The sequence below is a fragment of the Nicotiana tabacum genome, chromosome 13, assembly GCF_000715075.1.
Source record: "Nicotiana tabacum cultivar K326 chromosome 13, ASM71507v2, whole genome shotgun sequence".
In the NCBI taxonomy this organism is placed as follows: Eukaryota; Viridiplantae; Streptophyta; class Magnoliopsida; order Solanales; family Solanaceae; genus Nicotiana; species Nicotiana tabacum.
In genome coordinates this window covers 126488049-126505764 of record NC_134092.1, presented here as the reverse complement: position 1 = coordinate 126505764, position 17716 = coordinate 126488049, and the positions used below count along the sequence as shown (strand labels likewise).

The 17716-nt window shown below is 37.8% G+C and overlaps 1 protein-coding gene across 1 annotated transcript; it reads left to right on the top strand.

The window, feature by feature from the left end:
- The first annotated feature begins 4703 nt into the window (after window positions 1-4703).
- Window positions 4704-17683, top strand: LOC107810591 (uncharacterized). Its single transcript, XM_016635380.2, has 3 exons — window positions 4704-5672; window positions 15472-15582; window positions 17144-17683. Exons 1-3 carry the CDS (start codon window positions 4899-4901, stop codon window positions 17345-17347), a joined length of 1089 nt encoding a protein of 362 aa, XP_016490866.2. The 5' UTR covers window positions 4704-4898; the 3' UTR covers window positions 17348-17683.
- The last annotated feature ends 33 nt before the right edge of the window (window positions 17684-17716 follow it).

Here is a 17716-nt window from a genome sequence, read left to right as displayed (position 1 = left end):
TCAAGCCATTTGGGCTCTCAGTAAAAACAGGGTACTCAGCCCAAAACAATATTTATATGCATCAAAACAAAGTAATAAAACTTAGTTATGCAGTAAACAGGTATAACCATGACTGAGTATAAATTTTTAATCAAAAATAGTATGAGGATAGTAAGAAAAAGGCCCCAAAGGGTCCAAAGAATACTGGCACAAGGCCCAAACATGGCATTCCGCCCAATTTACAAAGACTCATTTCTAAAACTCATAAGTATCATATAGTTTCAACAAAATATGCAACTTTACAGTTGCTACGGTACGGACCAAGTCACAATCCCCAACGATGCACGCCCATATGCTCGTCACCTAGCATGTGCGTCACCTCAAAATAGTAAAGTGATACGAAAAATCCGGGGTTTCATACTCTCATGACTAGATTTATAATCGTTACTTACCTCAAACCGGTCAAATCTCTACCCCGCGATCCTCTTGCCTCTCGACTCGGCCTTCAAATGCTCAGAATCTATTCACAATCAGTACAATACCATCAATATACACTAATGGAATAAATTTCACAAGAAAAACTATAAAATTAGCCCAAAACCCGAAATTGGCTCAAACTCGTCCCACCGGGCCCACGTCTGGAAATCTGAAAAAATTTACAAAACTAGAAAGCCCATTCACTCACGAGTCTATACATACGAAATTTATCAAAATCCGACATCATTTGATCCTTCAAATCCTTAAATTACTCTTCAAAATCTCAAGCCCTAACCCCTCATTTTCACCCCTAATTTCCACTAATTACATGATTAAACAATGGGAAATCACCATATATAGGAGTATTAGAGCCCAAACAACTTACCAAAATTACTCCAAAAGCTTCAAAAACCGACTTGAAAATAGTGGAAATGAACCAAAATTCGCGAAGTATTCTATTTATGGTTTCTACCCAGGTCTTCGCACATGCGGCCTATTTTCCGCGCCTGCGGTCAAGGCGCTGCACCTGCGAGCTCCACTTAATTTCCCAGCTTCCGCACCTGAGCCTCATGCCTCGCACGTGCGGGCTCGCACGTGCGGCCAATCCTTCGCGCATGCGCTCCAGCCTTGGCCTCCCACTTTCCGCATCTGCGCTGCAAATCTCGCGCCTGCGGAAGCGCACCTGCGCGCCCATACTCCGCTTCTGCGGAAACTGACCAACATCCTCTTTTCCGCATCTGCGCACCTTCCCTCTATGCCTGTGACCTCGCACCTGCGGCTTCCCATCCGCAGGTGCAGAAAAACACCAGAAGTTAAAAAACCAATAGAAACAACAGCTCACAACACCAAAATCAACCCGTTAACCATCCGAAACACACCCGAGGCCCTCGGGACCTCAACTAAAAATACCAACAAGTCATATATCAATATACAAACTTAGTCGAACCTTAGAATTACTCAAAACAATATCAAATTACCAAATTACCCTCGCATTCAAACCTAAGAACTTTTAAAACTTTCAAATTCGACAACTGATACCGAAACCAACCAAACTACGTCTAAATGACCTCAAATTGTGCACACACGTCACAAATGACACTACGAACCCACTCCAACTTCCGGAATTTCATTCCGACCCCAATATCAAATTTTCCATTGCCGACCAAAATGACCAAATTTCCAAATTTCGCCAATTCAAGCCCAATTTTACCGCGGACCTCCAAATCACAATCCGGACGTACTCTTAAGTCCAAAATCACCTAACGGAGCTAACAGAATCATAAAAAATTCAAATCCGAGATCATTTACACATAGGTCAACATCCGGTTGACTTTTCCAAGTTAAGCTTCAACTTTAGAGACTAAGTGTCTTATTCCACTCCGAAACCACTCCGGACCCAAACCAACCAACCTGATACAACACAATACAGCTAAATAACACATAAAGAAGCAAAAATAAGGGAAACATGGCTATAACTCTCGAAGTGATCGGCCGGGTCGTTACAACTTACCTTCAAAAGCTAGGTAAAAACCCCTCTCCAAGAGCTCCAAAATCGCCCCAAGAAGTGTAAGAAATGAGCAAAAATGCCTAAGTCCTGTTTTTAAATGATGTTTCTGCCCAGTGGTCCTTATACGCGATCACGGCCAAGCTCTCGTGATCACGAAAGCTAAACTGAGGACCTCAGGAAAATGCCTCTATGCGAACGCGGTGCACACACGAGCGTGGGGCCAGGCTACTACGCGAACATGGCATGCCCAATGCGAACGCGAAGGCCAAAGGGTCCAGGCCACCGCGAACGCGGCCCTGCATACGCGAACGCGAAGGGCAAATGCCCCTAGTCCCTAAATCTTCATCGCGAACGCGAGGGTCTTTCCACGTTCGCGAAGAAGAAAACCAGAACAGAAAATTTGGTGTTTTCAACTTAACTCCGGACGGTCCGAAACACACTCGAGCAACTCGGGACCCCGTCCAAATATACCCACAAGTCCATAAATATAATACGGACCTGCTCGAACTCTCAAAACATATAAAACAACAATGAAACTAAGAATCGCATCCTAAATCCGAATTGAATCAAAGTATGAACTTCAAGTTCTTCAATTTACTCCCAATGCGCCGAAACGTACTTAAACTACTCGGAATGACGCCAAACTTTGCGTGCAAGTCTTAAATGACATTCCGTAACTATTCCTGGTCTCAAAATCCTAATTGGATATCGATAACACCAAAACCTACTCCAAACTAAATTTAAAGAACTTTAAAACCTTCAAAGAGCCAACTTTCACTATTAGACTCCTAAATGCTCTCAGATCATCCAAAAACCAATCCGAACATGCGCCCAAGTCCGAAATCATCATACGAACCTATAGGAGTCGTCAAATCTCGATTCTGAGATCGTTTACTCAAAATGTTGACAGAGGTCAAACTTAGCCTTTTAAAGCCAAACCATGGAACCAAGTATTCCAATTTCAACCTGAACTCTTCCAAATCCCGAACTAATCATGCCCGCAAGTCATAAAATAATAAAAGCACATACGAGGAGCCTTATTTAGGGGAACGAGGTTCTAAAAAATAAAACGACCGGTCGAATCGTTACAAAAGCAAAAGTAATATTTTTTATATAAATATTATTTAATGAGTAATGACAATGTAAAAAACTAAGAGTGGCGTCTACATGTCAATTTCCCATTAATTAACTATTTCAGACTCATCTTTGGCCTAGTCCAACCCCAAACAACTTATTTCTAGCCTATCCCAATAAGATGCACTAAAACCAAGCATTTCCAAAAGATAGCCCCCTTTTCAATTCATTAATTCATCTTCCTTATTTATTTTTTCTTTTCTCCCTTTTTCTATTTTTTAATTTATTTCCTTCATTCTTCTATCAATTCATTAATTCATCTTCCTTATTTATTTTTTCTTTTCTCCCTTTTCTATTTTTAATTTATTTCCTTCATTCTTCTATCGATTTCTTACCAAATTTCATAGCAAAATCTACTATCTAATTACAAAAAATCAGAACCTTTTCTTTCTCTTCCTATTTTCCGTTTCAAGAATGTATTTGTAAGGAAATAACAAAAAATCAATCTGATTTTCAAGATCAATTCCTTTCCTTTTATTCAATCTCTGAATTTGATTGTTTAGACTTTTGATACCATAATTTTCAAACAGTCTTTTCTTTTCTAGTTTAGAATCCTAGGAGGACCAATTTTTAGCTATAAATAACGCAGTTAAACTACTTCTTTTTATACACATATATATTATACACCTACGTTTATCTACCGATTACGCTTTTGCTCTATGACATAACATAAGTAAAATTGTGTAACTTAAGGATATTGGTGTATCGATGCAAGACATGTAGTCCATATCACATCAAACCAAGGTCTACGAGGACCAAAAAGGTCCATCACGACAACTCATTGGTTTGATGTGAAAATCTGATGACAAGTGTTGCAACGGTAAATCAATATTCTTGACTTACACAATTTTGCTCATTGATAAATACATTTTCTTGGCGCAAAAGAGTTAATTTTTCATGATTTGGTGAGAAACTGAAAAAATATATCTTAATTTGAAGGATAAGAATACGCGCTAAAAAAAGTATGTTTGCATATACCAAAGATAAGCAAGATACACAATTAGATGTATAATGTATTAATTATATTTAGGGATTAATATTTTTTTTCTTTCAAAGTACAATGTATATCTTACTGTTTTAAAGTTCTTTCTATATCGTAAACCAGACAAGGTGAAAGAAGGGATTAACAAAGATCTCATAAAAAGGATAAATTGCACAATAAGTACCAAAAATCAAACTATTACCCATCAACACTTTCACATAAAAATTTCCTCACTAAACTTAAATATTGGTTGTAGCTCATTATGTTATGTAGTCCCATTTATGTCTAAAATGGTTTCCTGATTTAAGAAATAAATAAAAAACACACATAAGAGAAAAAAAATTCATTTTCTTTTCAGAACTTGAAAAGAACATATAGAGTAATTATTTTGCCTTTCTATTCTCTAATTACCCCTATAAAGATTGTGGCATCTAAATAATTTTTTGTTGTCTTAGAATTGGTGTAAAACCAAAAGTTTGGGGATTATATTAACTTATATAAAAGTTAAAGGAGCTATAGTGTCTTTTGACTTTAAGTAATGGGGTGGTAATGACACATTTCACATTTCAGGCGCATAGTAAAGCAATCAAAACTACAAACATAAACTAACGTGCGCACAGTGCGTAAATAAACCTCCTCGGCGCCAACTATTGAACTTATCGACAACACAATTGTATTCACAGTAGTCAGTAACCTGAATTTATTTCATTTCTCAATTGGGGGTTTTTCAATAGCCATGAATTCATCAATCTTGTTAGTTAAAATCTCAAAATATCAAAAATAGCATAAATTCTTGGCCAATTCTTCGAACCCCAAATAATGTCAATCATACCCCAGAATTCATTTTATTTCAAGAACCCAAAATTTTCAACCTCATTACACTCGAAACCTTTGAAATCTCCTCTATATTTCCCTACAGAAAAAACCAATTTGCTAAAAATTGAATCTTTGCAATGCCATCAATGGAAAATCAAGGCCTTTGAGTCAGTGGGAACTGTCAAGGCTCAATCTGTAGCTAAATTTGAGTTCAAGAACCCAATATTTTCAACCCCGTTAGACTTTAAACCTTTAAAAAACCGTTTATGTTTCCCGACACAAAAACCCCATTTGCTAACCATTGAATCTTTACAGTGTCATCAATGGAAAGTTAAGGCCTTTGAGTCGGAGGGAGCTGTAAAGGAACAATCTTTAGCTGAATTTGAGTTCAATATTGATGCTTTTCTTTCGATTCTTGAGTTTTTGTGTTTGTTTTCTTCAGCTGTGGTGTCTATTGGTTATGCTGTGAATTCTTGGTTTTTGGGGTCACAGAAGTGGTTAGGGAATAGGGTATTAGCGGCACAGTGTGTTGTGTTGGTGGGTGGAGTGGTCATTGGTTCTGTAATTAGGAGAAGGCAATGGAGTAGGATTTGTATGGTTGAATTTTCCAGGTCAGGGAGTGGTTCTAGAGGGGTTAATTTGGTGGAGAGGATTGAAAAGTTAGAGGAAGATTTGAGGAGCTCAACGACGCTTATTCGGGTTCTATCGAGGCAGCTTGAGAAGCTGGGAATTCGATTTCGGATTACAAGAAAGACTCTCAAAGATCCGGTTACTGAGGTAACAATGTTATTTTAAGCATATGCGATGAATAATGTAGAGGTCACATGGATCTAGAGCAAGCTTTAGTTTATCTGTTAATCAGTAAACATTTTAATCTTATGAATGTAGTTAGTGTTATCCTATAAATAGAGGATGCATGCTGGTTCTCAGATGTATAAGCATTGTATTTGTGCTAGAAAGTTCTTATTCAAATGATTAGTAGATGATTGGATCATTGCCAATGATTCAGATAACATCATTTTGAGCATTGTATTTGTGCTAGAAAGTTCTTATTCAAATGATTAGTAGATGATTGGATCATTGCCAATGATTCAGATAACATCATTTTGAACTATGTCCATGTATTCCTACTTGATGTTGATAACTGAAGTTTCAGAAGTTAGGCGTTGTCACTAGCTTTTGGTCTTCAATGTTGCTGCATTCTTGAGGAATATATTGAGTGCAGCATGTAAGTTGGAGTTTGGGTGGTGGAGAAGTGCAAAGTAGTTTGTGGATACTTGGTTTTAAAAGTGGATGCTTTGGTTGCATTCATAAATGTTGAAATGACTAATATAGGGATTTATAGAGAAATGAATCAGAAACCATACTAGTAGCTTGGAGATTAGTTGCAAATTTTTTTTTTTCCCCGGACAATAACCCTACACGGAAGATTAAGATGAACTGTATTTCTTTTTAGTTTTTGGTCTAAATTAGAATATATTGATGATCCGGATGCAATCATAGATGTTTTAGGCTCCTTATAAGAAGGACAAGGAGTTATTGTTTTTGGTTTTTGTTTCTATCTTCTCATGATGCAAATTTTGGCTTCCAGTACAAACTCTGTGCTGATGATTTGATTAATATATTGGATATGTTGCTTTCTCAAAAAAAAAAAATTTAAAAAATTCTGGAAGTAGGGAGTTGAGAAAGAGAAAACTATGGTCGCAATATTTGTATCTATTAGAATCGATAAAATATGATGTAGTTGACCTCTTACTTAGAATATTTTTTGCTCTAATCTTGAATGATATCATAACCTTATCAAGAAGATGTATGTCTGTTTTTTTCTTATGGAACTTGTAAACCATTGGCATGTCTGTTTTTTTGTTTATGGGACCTACTTGTAAATCATCAAATTATTAGGTGAAACGACCATTTATATTAGTATGGCTCACTTATACAAATTAGGGCCAACAACCACCTGAAGACTAAAGCGGACTTGGGAAGCTTAAATCTGAGAAAATAACTGACACAGTGACTTGGAATATGCTATAGTTGTAAATCCTTAGTGAGGATTCTGCATGTTTTGTTTCGGTAAGAGTTGCCTCATTTAAATTTTGAGTGGAATGGATACAGAGGATTCAACGGTGTTTTTGAGAGCGAGAAGCGCAAAAAAGCAACAGGGGCTCGCCTTGCTTCAAAAGCGAAGCGCACACTTCATTGAAGTGAAGCGCAATTCTTAAAAAACATAATGTAAACCTTGCAAAGAGACAATATAAATAATCAAAAAGTTCAATTTAAAAACTTAAAAGTAGGTACCACAAAATCCTCCATAAAACCATAGGGCAAGCAAAATCAAAACCACTAACTTACTAGAATTAACATCTTATTCTTCTACTCTTCTTGTTCTTTTTCAGGATTGTCAAAATCTTGAATTCCTCAATTATCTTCATATTGCTCGTCATGTTCTTTCTTCCCCCTCCTCTTCCTCTTCCTCTTTATGATCACTTTCATCTTCATCAATTAGGGATCGACTTGTAGTAGCCACACTTTTTCCTTTCCTATTCGAGCTTGAACTTGAAATATTCCCCGTTAAACCCACAAGGGTTCTCCCCAACTCCACTAGCCTCCGCAACATCAGCCCAAGTGAAATTAGAGTCGCCTTCAAATACTTTTTCATCTTCACAATTTTTGGGGACTCCAGTTAGTTACTCATTAGCCTCATCAATATTGTCCAAAAGAATTGAATCAATTAGATTGCGGTGGTTGTAGCGATGCCTCAATGCTCTATTGTATTTTATCAACACTAGATTATGGAGGCACTTCAAGGTTAGTCGATTCCTCTTCTTTGGATGAATCTGCAAACAAGATGTGTCAACTAATTAGTAGGAGTTAGGACAATTGAGATATAATTTACTTTATCTCAAAACACGAAATCGTTGTTTTTAGTTCTCACGTGTTCAAAAACGCTCCAGTTCCTTTCACATATGGATGAACTACAAATTAAACTTAGAACTTTGATGGCGAAAGTCTGTAAATCCGGAGTCTCTGCACCATATTAGTCTCACCACTCAACTATAGAATTGAAAAAAAAATATTCAAGAGTTAATAAGTATAAAAAATACATTAAAAGTTAGAGCTATAAAATATAGATGTACTCGATCACCTGGCGACTCCGTCTTTCTTTGTTTAATAGCCAGTCGCAGCTTAAAAGTCCTTTACCTGCCCTGTAAATAGCAAACTTATCTACTATCCTTTCTTGCAAGTCTTACTGGGGTCAACTTAATAACACACTCATGGAATCTCTTCCACACTTCTTTAGCTAGTGAAGTATGAGAGAGTGATGAGTTCAGAATAAGTCCAGCTGCATGCAAAGGTCGATGAAGTTTCTCCGTCCATCTTGAATCAATAATCTGAAAGACCTTTGCATATTTCTGCTCATCAGTGAATGATGCTTGAATAGCCTCCTTGGCCTTATCCATAGCTTCATAAAGGTAGCCTATTGGTGGTTTTTGCTCCCCATCCACCAAACAGAGTACTCTAATCAAAGGGCCACCAATTTTAGGAGCATGGAGGACATTATTCCAAGAAGAATAAGAAAGAATAATGCGTGCGGCTTCTTTCCCCAGCTTCCTTTGCAAATTTACTCTTGTTCTATTCCTCTGAAATGAACAACTTTCTCAAATTAGCTTTTTGCAAGTGGATACTATGCAAAGTTAAGAAAGCAGTGACGAACCTTGTCTTGCCCGGTTTCACCAAATTTTTTTGTCCGGTGAATCTTCTCATCATATTCAATAACAAGGGCCGCTGAGCAATATAAGAATGTACTCTAACGCCCTAGCCAAAAACTGTAGAGAAGGGTTTTTTGATACAATGAGCCGCACATGGAGTCCAATAGACATTTGGGTACGCTCCTTGCACCATACCACCCGCTTTAACATTTTCACTCGCATTATCAGTGACACTTGAACAACTTTGCTTGGGCCAATCTTTTCAATGGTGTTCTGAAACAAGGCGAACATTTTGATGTGGTCAGTGGACGAGTCGCTAGCATCAATCGGCTCAAGAAACAAACTTTCCTGGGGAGAATTCACCAACACATTAATAATCATTTTCCCAGTTTTTGCCGTCCACTTATCCATCATAATGGAGCATCCATACTTGTTCCACACAACTTTATGTTCCTCCACAATTTTATTGGTCTACTCCACTTCCTTATTTAGATAAGGACATCTGATTTCATGATAAGTGAGATGCTTTATTCTAGGTCCATATTGACCAACGACCTCAATAAAGTCTCCAAAAGTGTCAGTATAGTTGACACAATTGAAGGGGAGTGCATCATCATAGACCCATCGTGTAAAAGCTTTAACTGCACGATCCCTTAAAATGTCCTTAACAATTTTTTGCACATCTTTTCCACCGCTCTTTGCTTCTAGCATCTTTGGGAAATAACAGTCTACAGGACCTTTAGTCCTACTCGTACCCGTCGATCCATGACTTGGAGAGATTGCATCTCTTCCCCATTTTGTTGGAAGTGACAAACCTTCACCTTCTTCCATTATCATCATCATCATCAAGATTGGTCACAAATGGTTGATGACTCATGTGATTTTTTGCTCCTTCTTCTCAACAAAATTCTTTATTTTCCCCCTCACCTCCGGTGGGCATTTCAGACAACTTGTGACGTTTCTATCGCCACTAATAAGATGGAATTTAAAGCGATAAATTCCCCCCGTTGTAATCTTGTTACAAAACTTGCATATAACATTTGTACTATTCTTCTCATTAACTTTATCTCCATATCGCCAAGCTGGGTCTTTCTCTTTCGAACTTTCGGACATTTTTAATCCCTATTAAGATATAAGAAAAAACATAAATAAACTGAAAATATAATATATATATATATATATAATAATTAACTTTATAAACTGAAATACACATAAAACTTAATAAATAAAGGCTAAAATACTAAATAAGAAGAATAAAAGGAAAACAAAAATGCGTCTGCCCTAGCTGTGAGCAGACGCCAGGACGGGAAGAAGAAGAAGAAGAAAAAAGAGAAAAAAAGGAAAAGAAAAAAGGAGAAGAGGAAGAAAGAACAAAGAAGTAAAAAAGAAAAAAAATACCTGGAGGTAGGTCTCTGGTCGTGTGGCTGAGGAACCCTAGCAGCAACAATTGATTTTGGAGAGAAGAGAGAAATGGTCGTTCACTTTGGTCTTTGGGGTCTGTTTTGTATAATATAAAAACAGACCAAAACTTTTTTTTAAAAAAAATTAACCCCTTCTGAACAGAAGCGAGCGATTCTCCGCTCCTGCGTCGCTTCACGCTTCTTATGGTCGTGTCACCTCAGGTAGGAAAAAGCGATGGCTGGTCACTTCGTGTCGCTGCTCGCTTAAAGCGACGAAGTGATCGCTTTTTAAAACACTGGGATTCACATAGCGACCCCATCAAATGTTGGATAAGTTGATTGATTGATATATTCTCAACTTTGTCCAAGAAGCTTGCATGGTGCCCTTCCCCTTATTGATCATTGAAACCATAGAGTAGGCATATCCATTTGAGTTATGCAAGATGAACCAAGTAGAGACAACTTGTTGAGGGGTATCCCAATCTATACTCAATTGTCATTCCTGTACAAGGTCACAATGTATTTAAGAGAGAGAAAAGATCCCTCGGAAGGGCAAGATTAGTGCCTCCCTTTATGGGTGAAGCTATGTGCTTTAGAGAAATCATCCCTATAGACAATGAGGTGCAACAACAATAGCAACAACAACATACCTAGTGTAATTCCACAAGTGGGTCTTGGAGGGTAGTGTGTGTGCAACTTTATTCCTGCCTTGTGAAGATAGAGAGGTTGGTTCCCTTTAGACAATGAGGTGCAAAGGCGCAAAATGATCTATAATGAAGCAGTGTTTTTTTTTTGAATCTAACTTTAATGGATGAAAAGAGGAAAAATGAGGAAATATAGGGCCTTTTTGCTATTTGAGTATTAGGATTCCTCTCCATGTACATTTCAGTATTCTTTTGTCGTCAATTTCTTCTTTTTCTTTTAGAATATGGCGTGCCTTTTCTTCTACTATTATGTTTCTCTACAACACCACCACCAACAAAAAAACCCAGTATGTTCCCACAAGTGGGGTCAGGGGAGGGTAGTGTGTACACAGACTTTACCCCTACCTAGTGAAGGTAGAAAGGCTATTTCCAATACACTCTCGGCTTAGAGAAGAAGAAGGGCTTAGAGAAGAAGAAGGAGGAGGAGGAAGAGGAAGAAAAAGAGGAAGAAAAGAATGAGGAGAAAAGAGCGAACAGGAAGAGAGAAGAAAAAGGAGGGGGCCGGGGGAAGAATAAGTAGTACTAAATAATAACAACAGGGAATACGGTAACGGAAACGAACTAGACCAACTAGACCACATGACGCAATAAAGAATTAATTAAGAATATGCAGAAACATGAGTGCTACCAAAACTACCGGTAAGAAAAGGAGAAACTTTCAACCACTTACTAACCTTCTAACCTAATCATCGACTTCCACACCTTCCTATCAAGGGTCATGTCCTCAGTAAGCTAAAGTCGCGTCATATCCTGCCTAATCACTTCTCCCCAAAACTTCTTTGGCCTGCCTCGGGTCCTTCTCAAACCCGCCAAGGCCAACCTCTCACACCTCCTCTACTATTATGTTTCTCTACTTTTGGTTTATCTCGTCCTTCTTATTTTTTTTAACAACTACTTTTTCTTCTTCTAGTTTTTTTTTTTTTTTTTTTTTGAGAGAATGTACTGTTTCTTCTTCCAGTATATGAACCTCTTCCTTTTCTTTTGCTACTTCTGATTCTGAGCTTCTCTCTTCTGCTCTCTTGTTTGAGTTGCTAAGATAATACTGCAAATTGATTCCTTTCTGTCACGACCCAAAATCTCCTCCGTTTGGGTATCGTGATGGCACCTAGTCTTAAAGACTAGGTAAGCCTAACATTAATTGAAACAACATTATTTAAACAACATCTAACAATTTGAAATAGAAATCTCTTAAAGTTTTATAATTCCCAAAACCCGGCAGTACAAGTCATAGGCTCTACAGAGTGTTTGCTAGAAAGCTTCTAAATACAACTGTCCAGAACTAAGAATAAACAGTGCAAAAATGAAAACTTGAAGGTGACTCCGAAGCCTGCGAACGCAGCATCAGGTTTACCTTGAGTCTCCACAGCAACGACCCACACAGCTACTAACGAAACATACCTGGATCTGCACAAAAAAAAATATGCAGAAGTGTAGAATAAGCACACCACAGCGGTGCCCAGTAAGTATCAAGACTAACCTCAGTGGAGTAGTGACGAGGTACAGTCAAGACACTCACTAGTCAAATAACCTGTGTCATACTAAAATAATCGAGAACAAATAGCAGTGATATAAACAGTAAGGCAACAAGAACACCACAATTATTACTCCGACAAGTAAGAAAGAACACAAGTACAACCAATTAAACAAGTCTTTCACATAAGAACCCTTCAAATAAAATTCCTTCCAAATATATATTTCCTTCGAATATGTATCCTTCGAATATAAAACTCTTTCAAATAAATATCTTTAAAATAAAATTCTTCAATTTAAAAGTCACCCTGTGACACCTCATTTCATAATCATCAAATACGGGTCTCAACCCATCTTTATATTTCCACGGCATCTCGTGCCCATGTTTCTATCACAACTGCACGGACTACTCACATGCCAATAATATCAATGTATATAAGATCCACATGATCAATTTATTCCCAATAAGGTAAGTTTCAAAATATTTAAATCAAGTAGGAAATCAACAAAAGAATGAATTTACTTTAGAAATCGTTTGGGTGGAGAAAATAATATTTCAATAAAAAAAATGAAACACCTGATAGTTGCTGATTTGGATGTGAAACTTATAAGAATTAAAGCATACAACAATTTCTTTTATTCAAAACAACTTAACCTTAAAAATTAGTAAAAGCTGGAAACACAAATCCTCAGAGTCTCGTACAAGGGCCAAAGCCAACACATTACAACAAGGAATACAAACACACAATAAAATCAATTAATACATCGCGGAAGAACACAAGGATTTACATATCACAGAAAAATAAAATAACCAAAGGCAAGTGCAACCATAGAAAATATCAACAAAAAGAGCACTCCCGAGGTACTGCCTCGTAGTTCCAAAGGTAAATATGCAGCATCAACAATGCCCCCAGGCCATCACAAATCAATCCCCGACATAGCCCACCTTGTCTCGCCACGTGTGCAATAGTAAAGTGAATGCCCGCCTTGTCTCGCCACACGTGAACAATAATGTTCCCACCTTGTCTCGCCACATGCGCAACCCACATACACACATATATATCCCGTAAAAAACAACAATACCTTATTTTCCACAATAAGGAGCCCATAGCTCGACCATAATGTGCACAAAAATCTTAACAAAATATCCGGAAATAAACAACGCAACAAAATAATATTTCAAATAAAAAGCAAGGTGGCAATCACACCAAATCATCATGTAAAAACAATTTCAACAAACAATGATCTAGGAATGACAAATAGAGAATTTAACAAGTGCCAATAATTTCCCATTTAATACATAAGGGCGTCTAAAGATTTTTTTAACCAATGTAATTTGCACATATAACCCAAGTACATACTCGTCACCTCGCGTACATGGTTTTCAATTACACAAATTGCACATAAGACTCAATGCCAAAGGGGTAATTCCCCCACTCGAGGTTAGGCAAGATACTTACCTCAAACTGCGCTTAATCAGTCAAGTAGTATGCCCTTTCCTCGATTATCCGACTCCGATCGGCTCGAATCTAGTCATAATTAATTAAATTCAATCAATACAAATTATAGGAATAAATTCCATATGAAAATACAAATTTTTTACAAAAATCCGAAATTTAACCCAAAAATCGCCCGTGGGGCCCACGTCTCGGAACCCGACAAAAGTTACAAAATATGAATGCCAATTCCGATACGAGTTCAACCATACCAATTTTATCGAATTCCAACAACAACTCGACTTCCAAATCTTAAATTTTCGTTTTTGGAAGATTTTACAAAAATCTTGATTTTCCTCCATTAAATCCGAATTAAATGATGGATTCAAAGACATAATCATGGGAATTAATCAAAACTGGATAAGAATCACTTACCCCAAACACCCACGCAAGAATCTCTCCAAAAATCGCCTTCTACCGAGCTCCAAATTTGATTTTGAGTTATCAACTCAAACCCCCATTTTTGGGACTTTTAATTCTGCCCAAAAGTGCCTTCATCGCGTTCGCGACCACAAAAATTGTGCTGCCCAGATTCCTTCTTCGCGTTCACGATATCCTCATCGCGTTCGCGATGCCTTCCGATCTTTGCCCTTCGCGTTCGCGAGACACGAGTCGCTTTCGCGAAGGCTTAACGCCAGGCAGGCCCCCAACTCCCCTTCCTCTTCACGTTCGCGTCTGCCCACTCGCGTTCGCGTTGGCTTTCCTCAGCTCCCTTCTTCGCGTTCGCGATGGGCAAATCCCAGCCGTCCAAAATCCTTCTTCGCGAACGCGTGAGACCCTTCGCGTTCGCGAAGAACAATACCAGATATCAGTTCCAGCAGTTGCAAAACAAGGAAAAAATGATCCGAAACCATCCCGGAACTCACCCGAGCCCCCCGGGACCTCAACCAAACATACCATCAAGTCCCAAAACATCATACCAACTTAGTCGAACCTTCAACTCACCTCAAACAACTCTAAAACCACGAATCATACCCCAATTCAAGCCTAATGAACTTTGAAATTTCAAATTCTATATCTTGTGCCGAAACACATCAAATCAATCTGGAATGACTTCAAATTTTGCACACAAGTCATAATTGACATAACGAAACTATTCCAATTTCCAGAATCGGATTCCGGCCCCGATATCAAAAAGTCAACCCCCGATCAAACTTTCCGAAAATTCATCTTTCGCCATTTCAAGCCAAATTCCTCTACAGACCTCCAAATAATTTTCCGGACACGCTCCTAAGTCCATAATCACCATACGGAGCTATTGACATCATCAAAATTCCATTCCGGAGTCGTCTTCACACAGTTCCGACTACGGTAAAAATCCTAATACTTAAGCTTCCGTCTTGGGGACTAAGTGTCCCAAATCCTCTCAGAATCATCCGGTAACTGAATTCAACCACGCACGCAAGTCAATGCACATAATAAGAAGTTGCTCAGGGCCTTATGCCGCCAGACAGGGCTTAAATTCTTAAAACGACAAGTCGGGTCATTACACTTTCTATGCTTGATTAATTGAAAATGAAAAATCTGTAGTTTTAATAGCAAGTTGATGTTATAAGTAAAAATTTATAACTAATAGTAATTGTTTTATTTCGGTAAATTCTGCATTTCATCTTGAAAAAGTGCGGGTTTTGCTTCTCACTTTTCGCTCCCCAAGTGCCTTCTTGTTTTTTTGTGCTTTCACTTATAATGACACCGCTCTTTGTTCTAAAATTACTTCTAAGCGATTTCCTGCAAACCGTTTCTGTGTGTTATCTTACACTCTAGCCTTCGTGTGATTCTTTTTTCTTTCTATCCAGGCTGCAACATTAGCCCAAAAGAACTCCGAGGCCACTCGAGCATTGGCATTGCAGGGTGAGCATTTGGAGAAGGAGCTCGGTGAGATACAGAAGGTTCTGCTGGCAATGCAGGTAAAGTGCTGTTTAACTACTTTTCATGGTTCGCGTGCTTATCTAAATTGCGTAAGGATCATTCTTCCTTAGGGGAGAACTTTCCCTGGTAAATTTATATCTTCGAGATGATAAAAGAATGCTCACATCAAACAATCTTTTCTTAGGTTGTGTCTGGCATACCATGTGAGACTTTACTTTAAGGTTCATTCTACATCTCACATTTTGGGTGATTAGTGGCTATCATTGTATAGACCATTTGGACGGTGTTGTCTTTCTACTTTTTCTTACGTGGAACGGTAATTTGAAATTCAATCATGATCTATTCTACACAGTTTTGTGCATGGTGAGTCTTAGGGTAGTAGAATTCTAGAGAATCTGGGTTGGTAACTCTGGATCTTAAATGAACTGATATATGGTGAAGGCATGTCTTTGACGTAATAAACATGAAAGTGAAGAAGAAAGAGTGGAGAAATATAAGAAGTTTTATGGTTACTCCATAGATCTTCTAGACGCAATCTATGCTGCTGTAGATTGCCATTGCAGGCAGAATCTCATTCCAATAAGAAAGAAAACAGAAAAGGTTATTCTTCATAGTTTAACTTAAAACTTTTAACAATCGCGAGCAAAAAGAAATGAACAAGATCTGGAATAAAGTATATATTTGTAGTCTGGTGTCTGCAGTTTGGTTTGAGCCGAGAGTCTATCGGAAACCTCTCTACCTTCACAAGGTAGGGTTAAGGTCTGCGTACACACTATCCTCCGCAGACCCCACTTGTGGGGATATACCTTTTTTTTTTTTTTTTGGTTGTTATCTGCAGTTTGGTAGGAAAATTATTGCAATGGAGGATTTTCCAACCATTGTTTGACTTGCATCCCCTTTCTCTTATCGTGTTGTCTTTTCCATATTTTTTTTGCATTCTTTCTGTGGGCTATTTGGAAGTTCAATAATAACTGTGGTAATTTGATCTTTCTCTTTTCAAGCTTGGAAAAAATGTTTTACTTAAAAGAAAGAAGAAGAATAAGAGCACTATTGAAGAAAGTTTTCATTTCTGAACTCCATCTTTAGTTGATTAGGATATTATGAATTAAAAATTATTAATAAGGAATATCAAAAGGTGCAAGGAAATATGTTCTAGCGTAACCAATATAAATCTGTTAATAGCAGTTGTAACATCGGAAATGAAAAAAGATTTCAGATGGGTATAGCTTTATTTTCTTTTCTCTTTCTTGTTTGTTTCATGTTCTTTACTTTTGTTGTTGTAGTAGTAGTGAGGGAAGTTGGACAAAAGAGAGTTGAGTCCCTAATTCGAATATGATACCAAATACGATGGAGAGGGTCCAAGCCTTGAGCATGGAGTGTCAACAACCATAATATATTCAACTGTTTTTGGTAGCTTTTATTTGGGTGCCTAATCTAACATATGCATACTTTTGCCAAACTTCTTATGGTATTTCGACAGTAATATAACTTCATCGGGGCAGACCTAAAGTAAAGATATCTTAAGCAGCTATGATTTGTTTTCAGAAGTTGTGTTAGTTGTTTCCATCTGACTCCTATTTGTTATTTACTCATCTACAGGAGCAACAACACAAACAACTTGAATTAATTCTTGCAATCGGGAAAACTGGAAAGTTATTTGAGAACAAGCGAGGACCTAGTCAAGAACCAGCTCAGAATACAAGTAATGTGTCTAATACAGCCATTGATGGAGTTCCACAGTTGGAAGTGAATCGACTCCAATCTTTAAAGGGACAGAGAGAAATCAACAACGACAGATGCTAGTTTCTATATAAACGACGAAAGGGCATTGCATTGCTGCTGTTAATGGTTGAAGATTGATGGATATGCGAGGAATCATACCCTTTCATGTATTGATTTCCTCCCAATTTTTGAGATCAGTGTCTCGCGGGGGAAGAGGAAAGACGAGAAAGGCAAAACTTGAAATATTCTTGTTCAGGTTAATTGACAACGAAACGTTGTGTATTAAGAAACACCATTACATCTCATGCAATTTCTGATATGTTGAGGATCATTAGAAGTCAAATTTTGCTTGCTAGTACTTCACTATTTTCTTAGTTTGCAAACACATTGTGAGAAATGGAAATGTCTGTTTATATTTCTGGAAGTGCAATATGAGATTCGAAAAGGGCA

Bases quoted from the DNA above. Each gene is read 5' to 3' on its own strand.
- LOC107810591 (XM_016635380.2), top strand. From the start codon at position 4,899: ATGTCAATCATACCCCAGAATTCATTTTATTTCAAGAACCCAAAATTT. The intron at 5,673-15,471 runs GTAACAATGTTA...CTTTCTATCCAG, and splicing joins TCAAAGATCCGGTTACTGAG to GCTGCAACATTAGCCCAAAA. The intron at 15,583-17,143 runs GTAAAGTGCTGT...ACTCATCTACAG, and splicing joins AGGTTCTGCTGGCAATGCAG to GAGCAACAACACAAACAACT.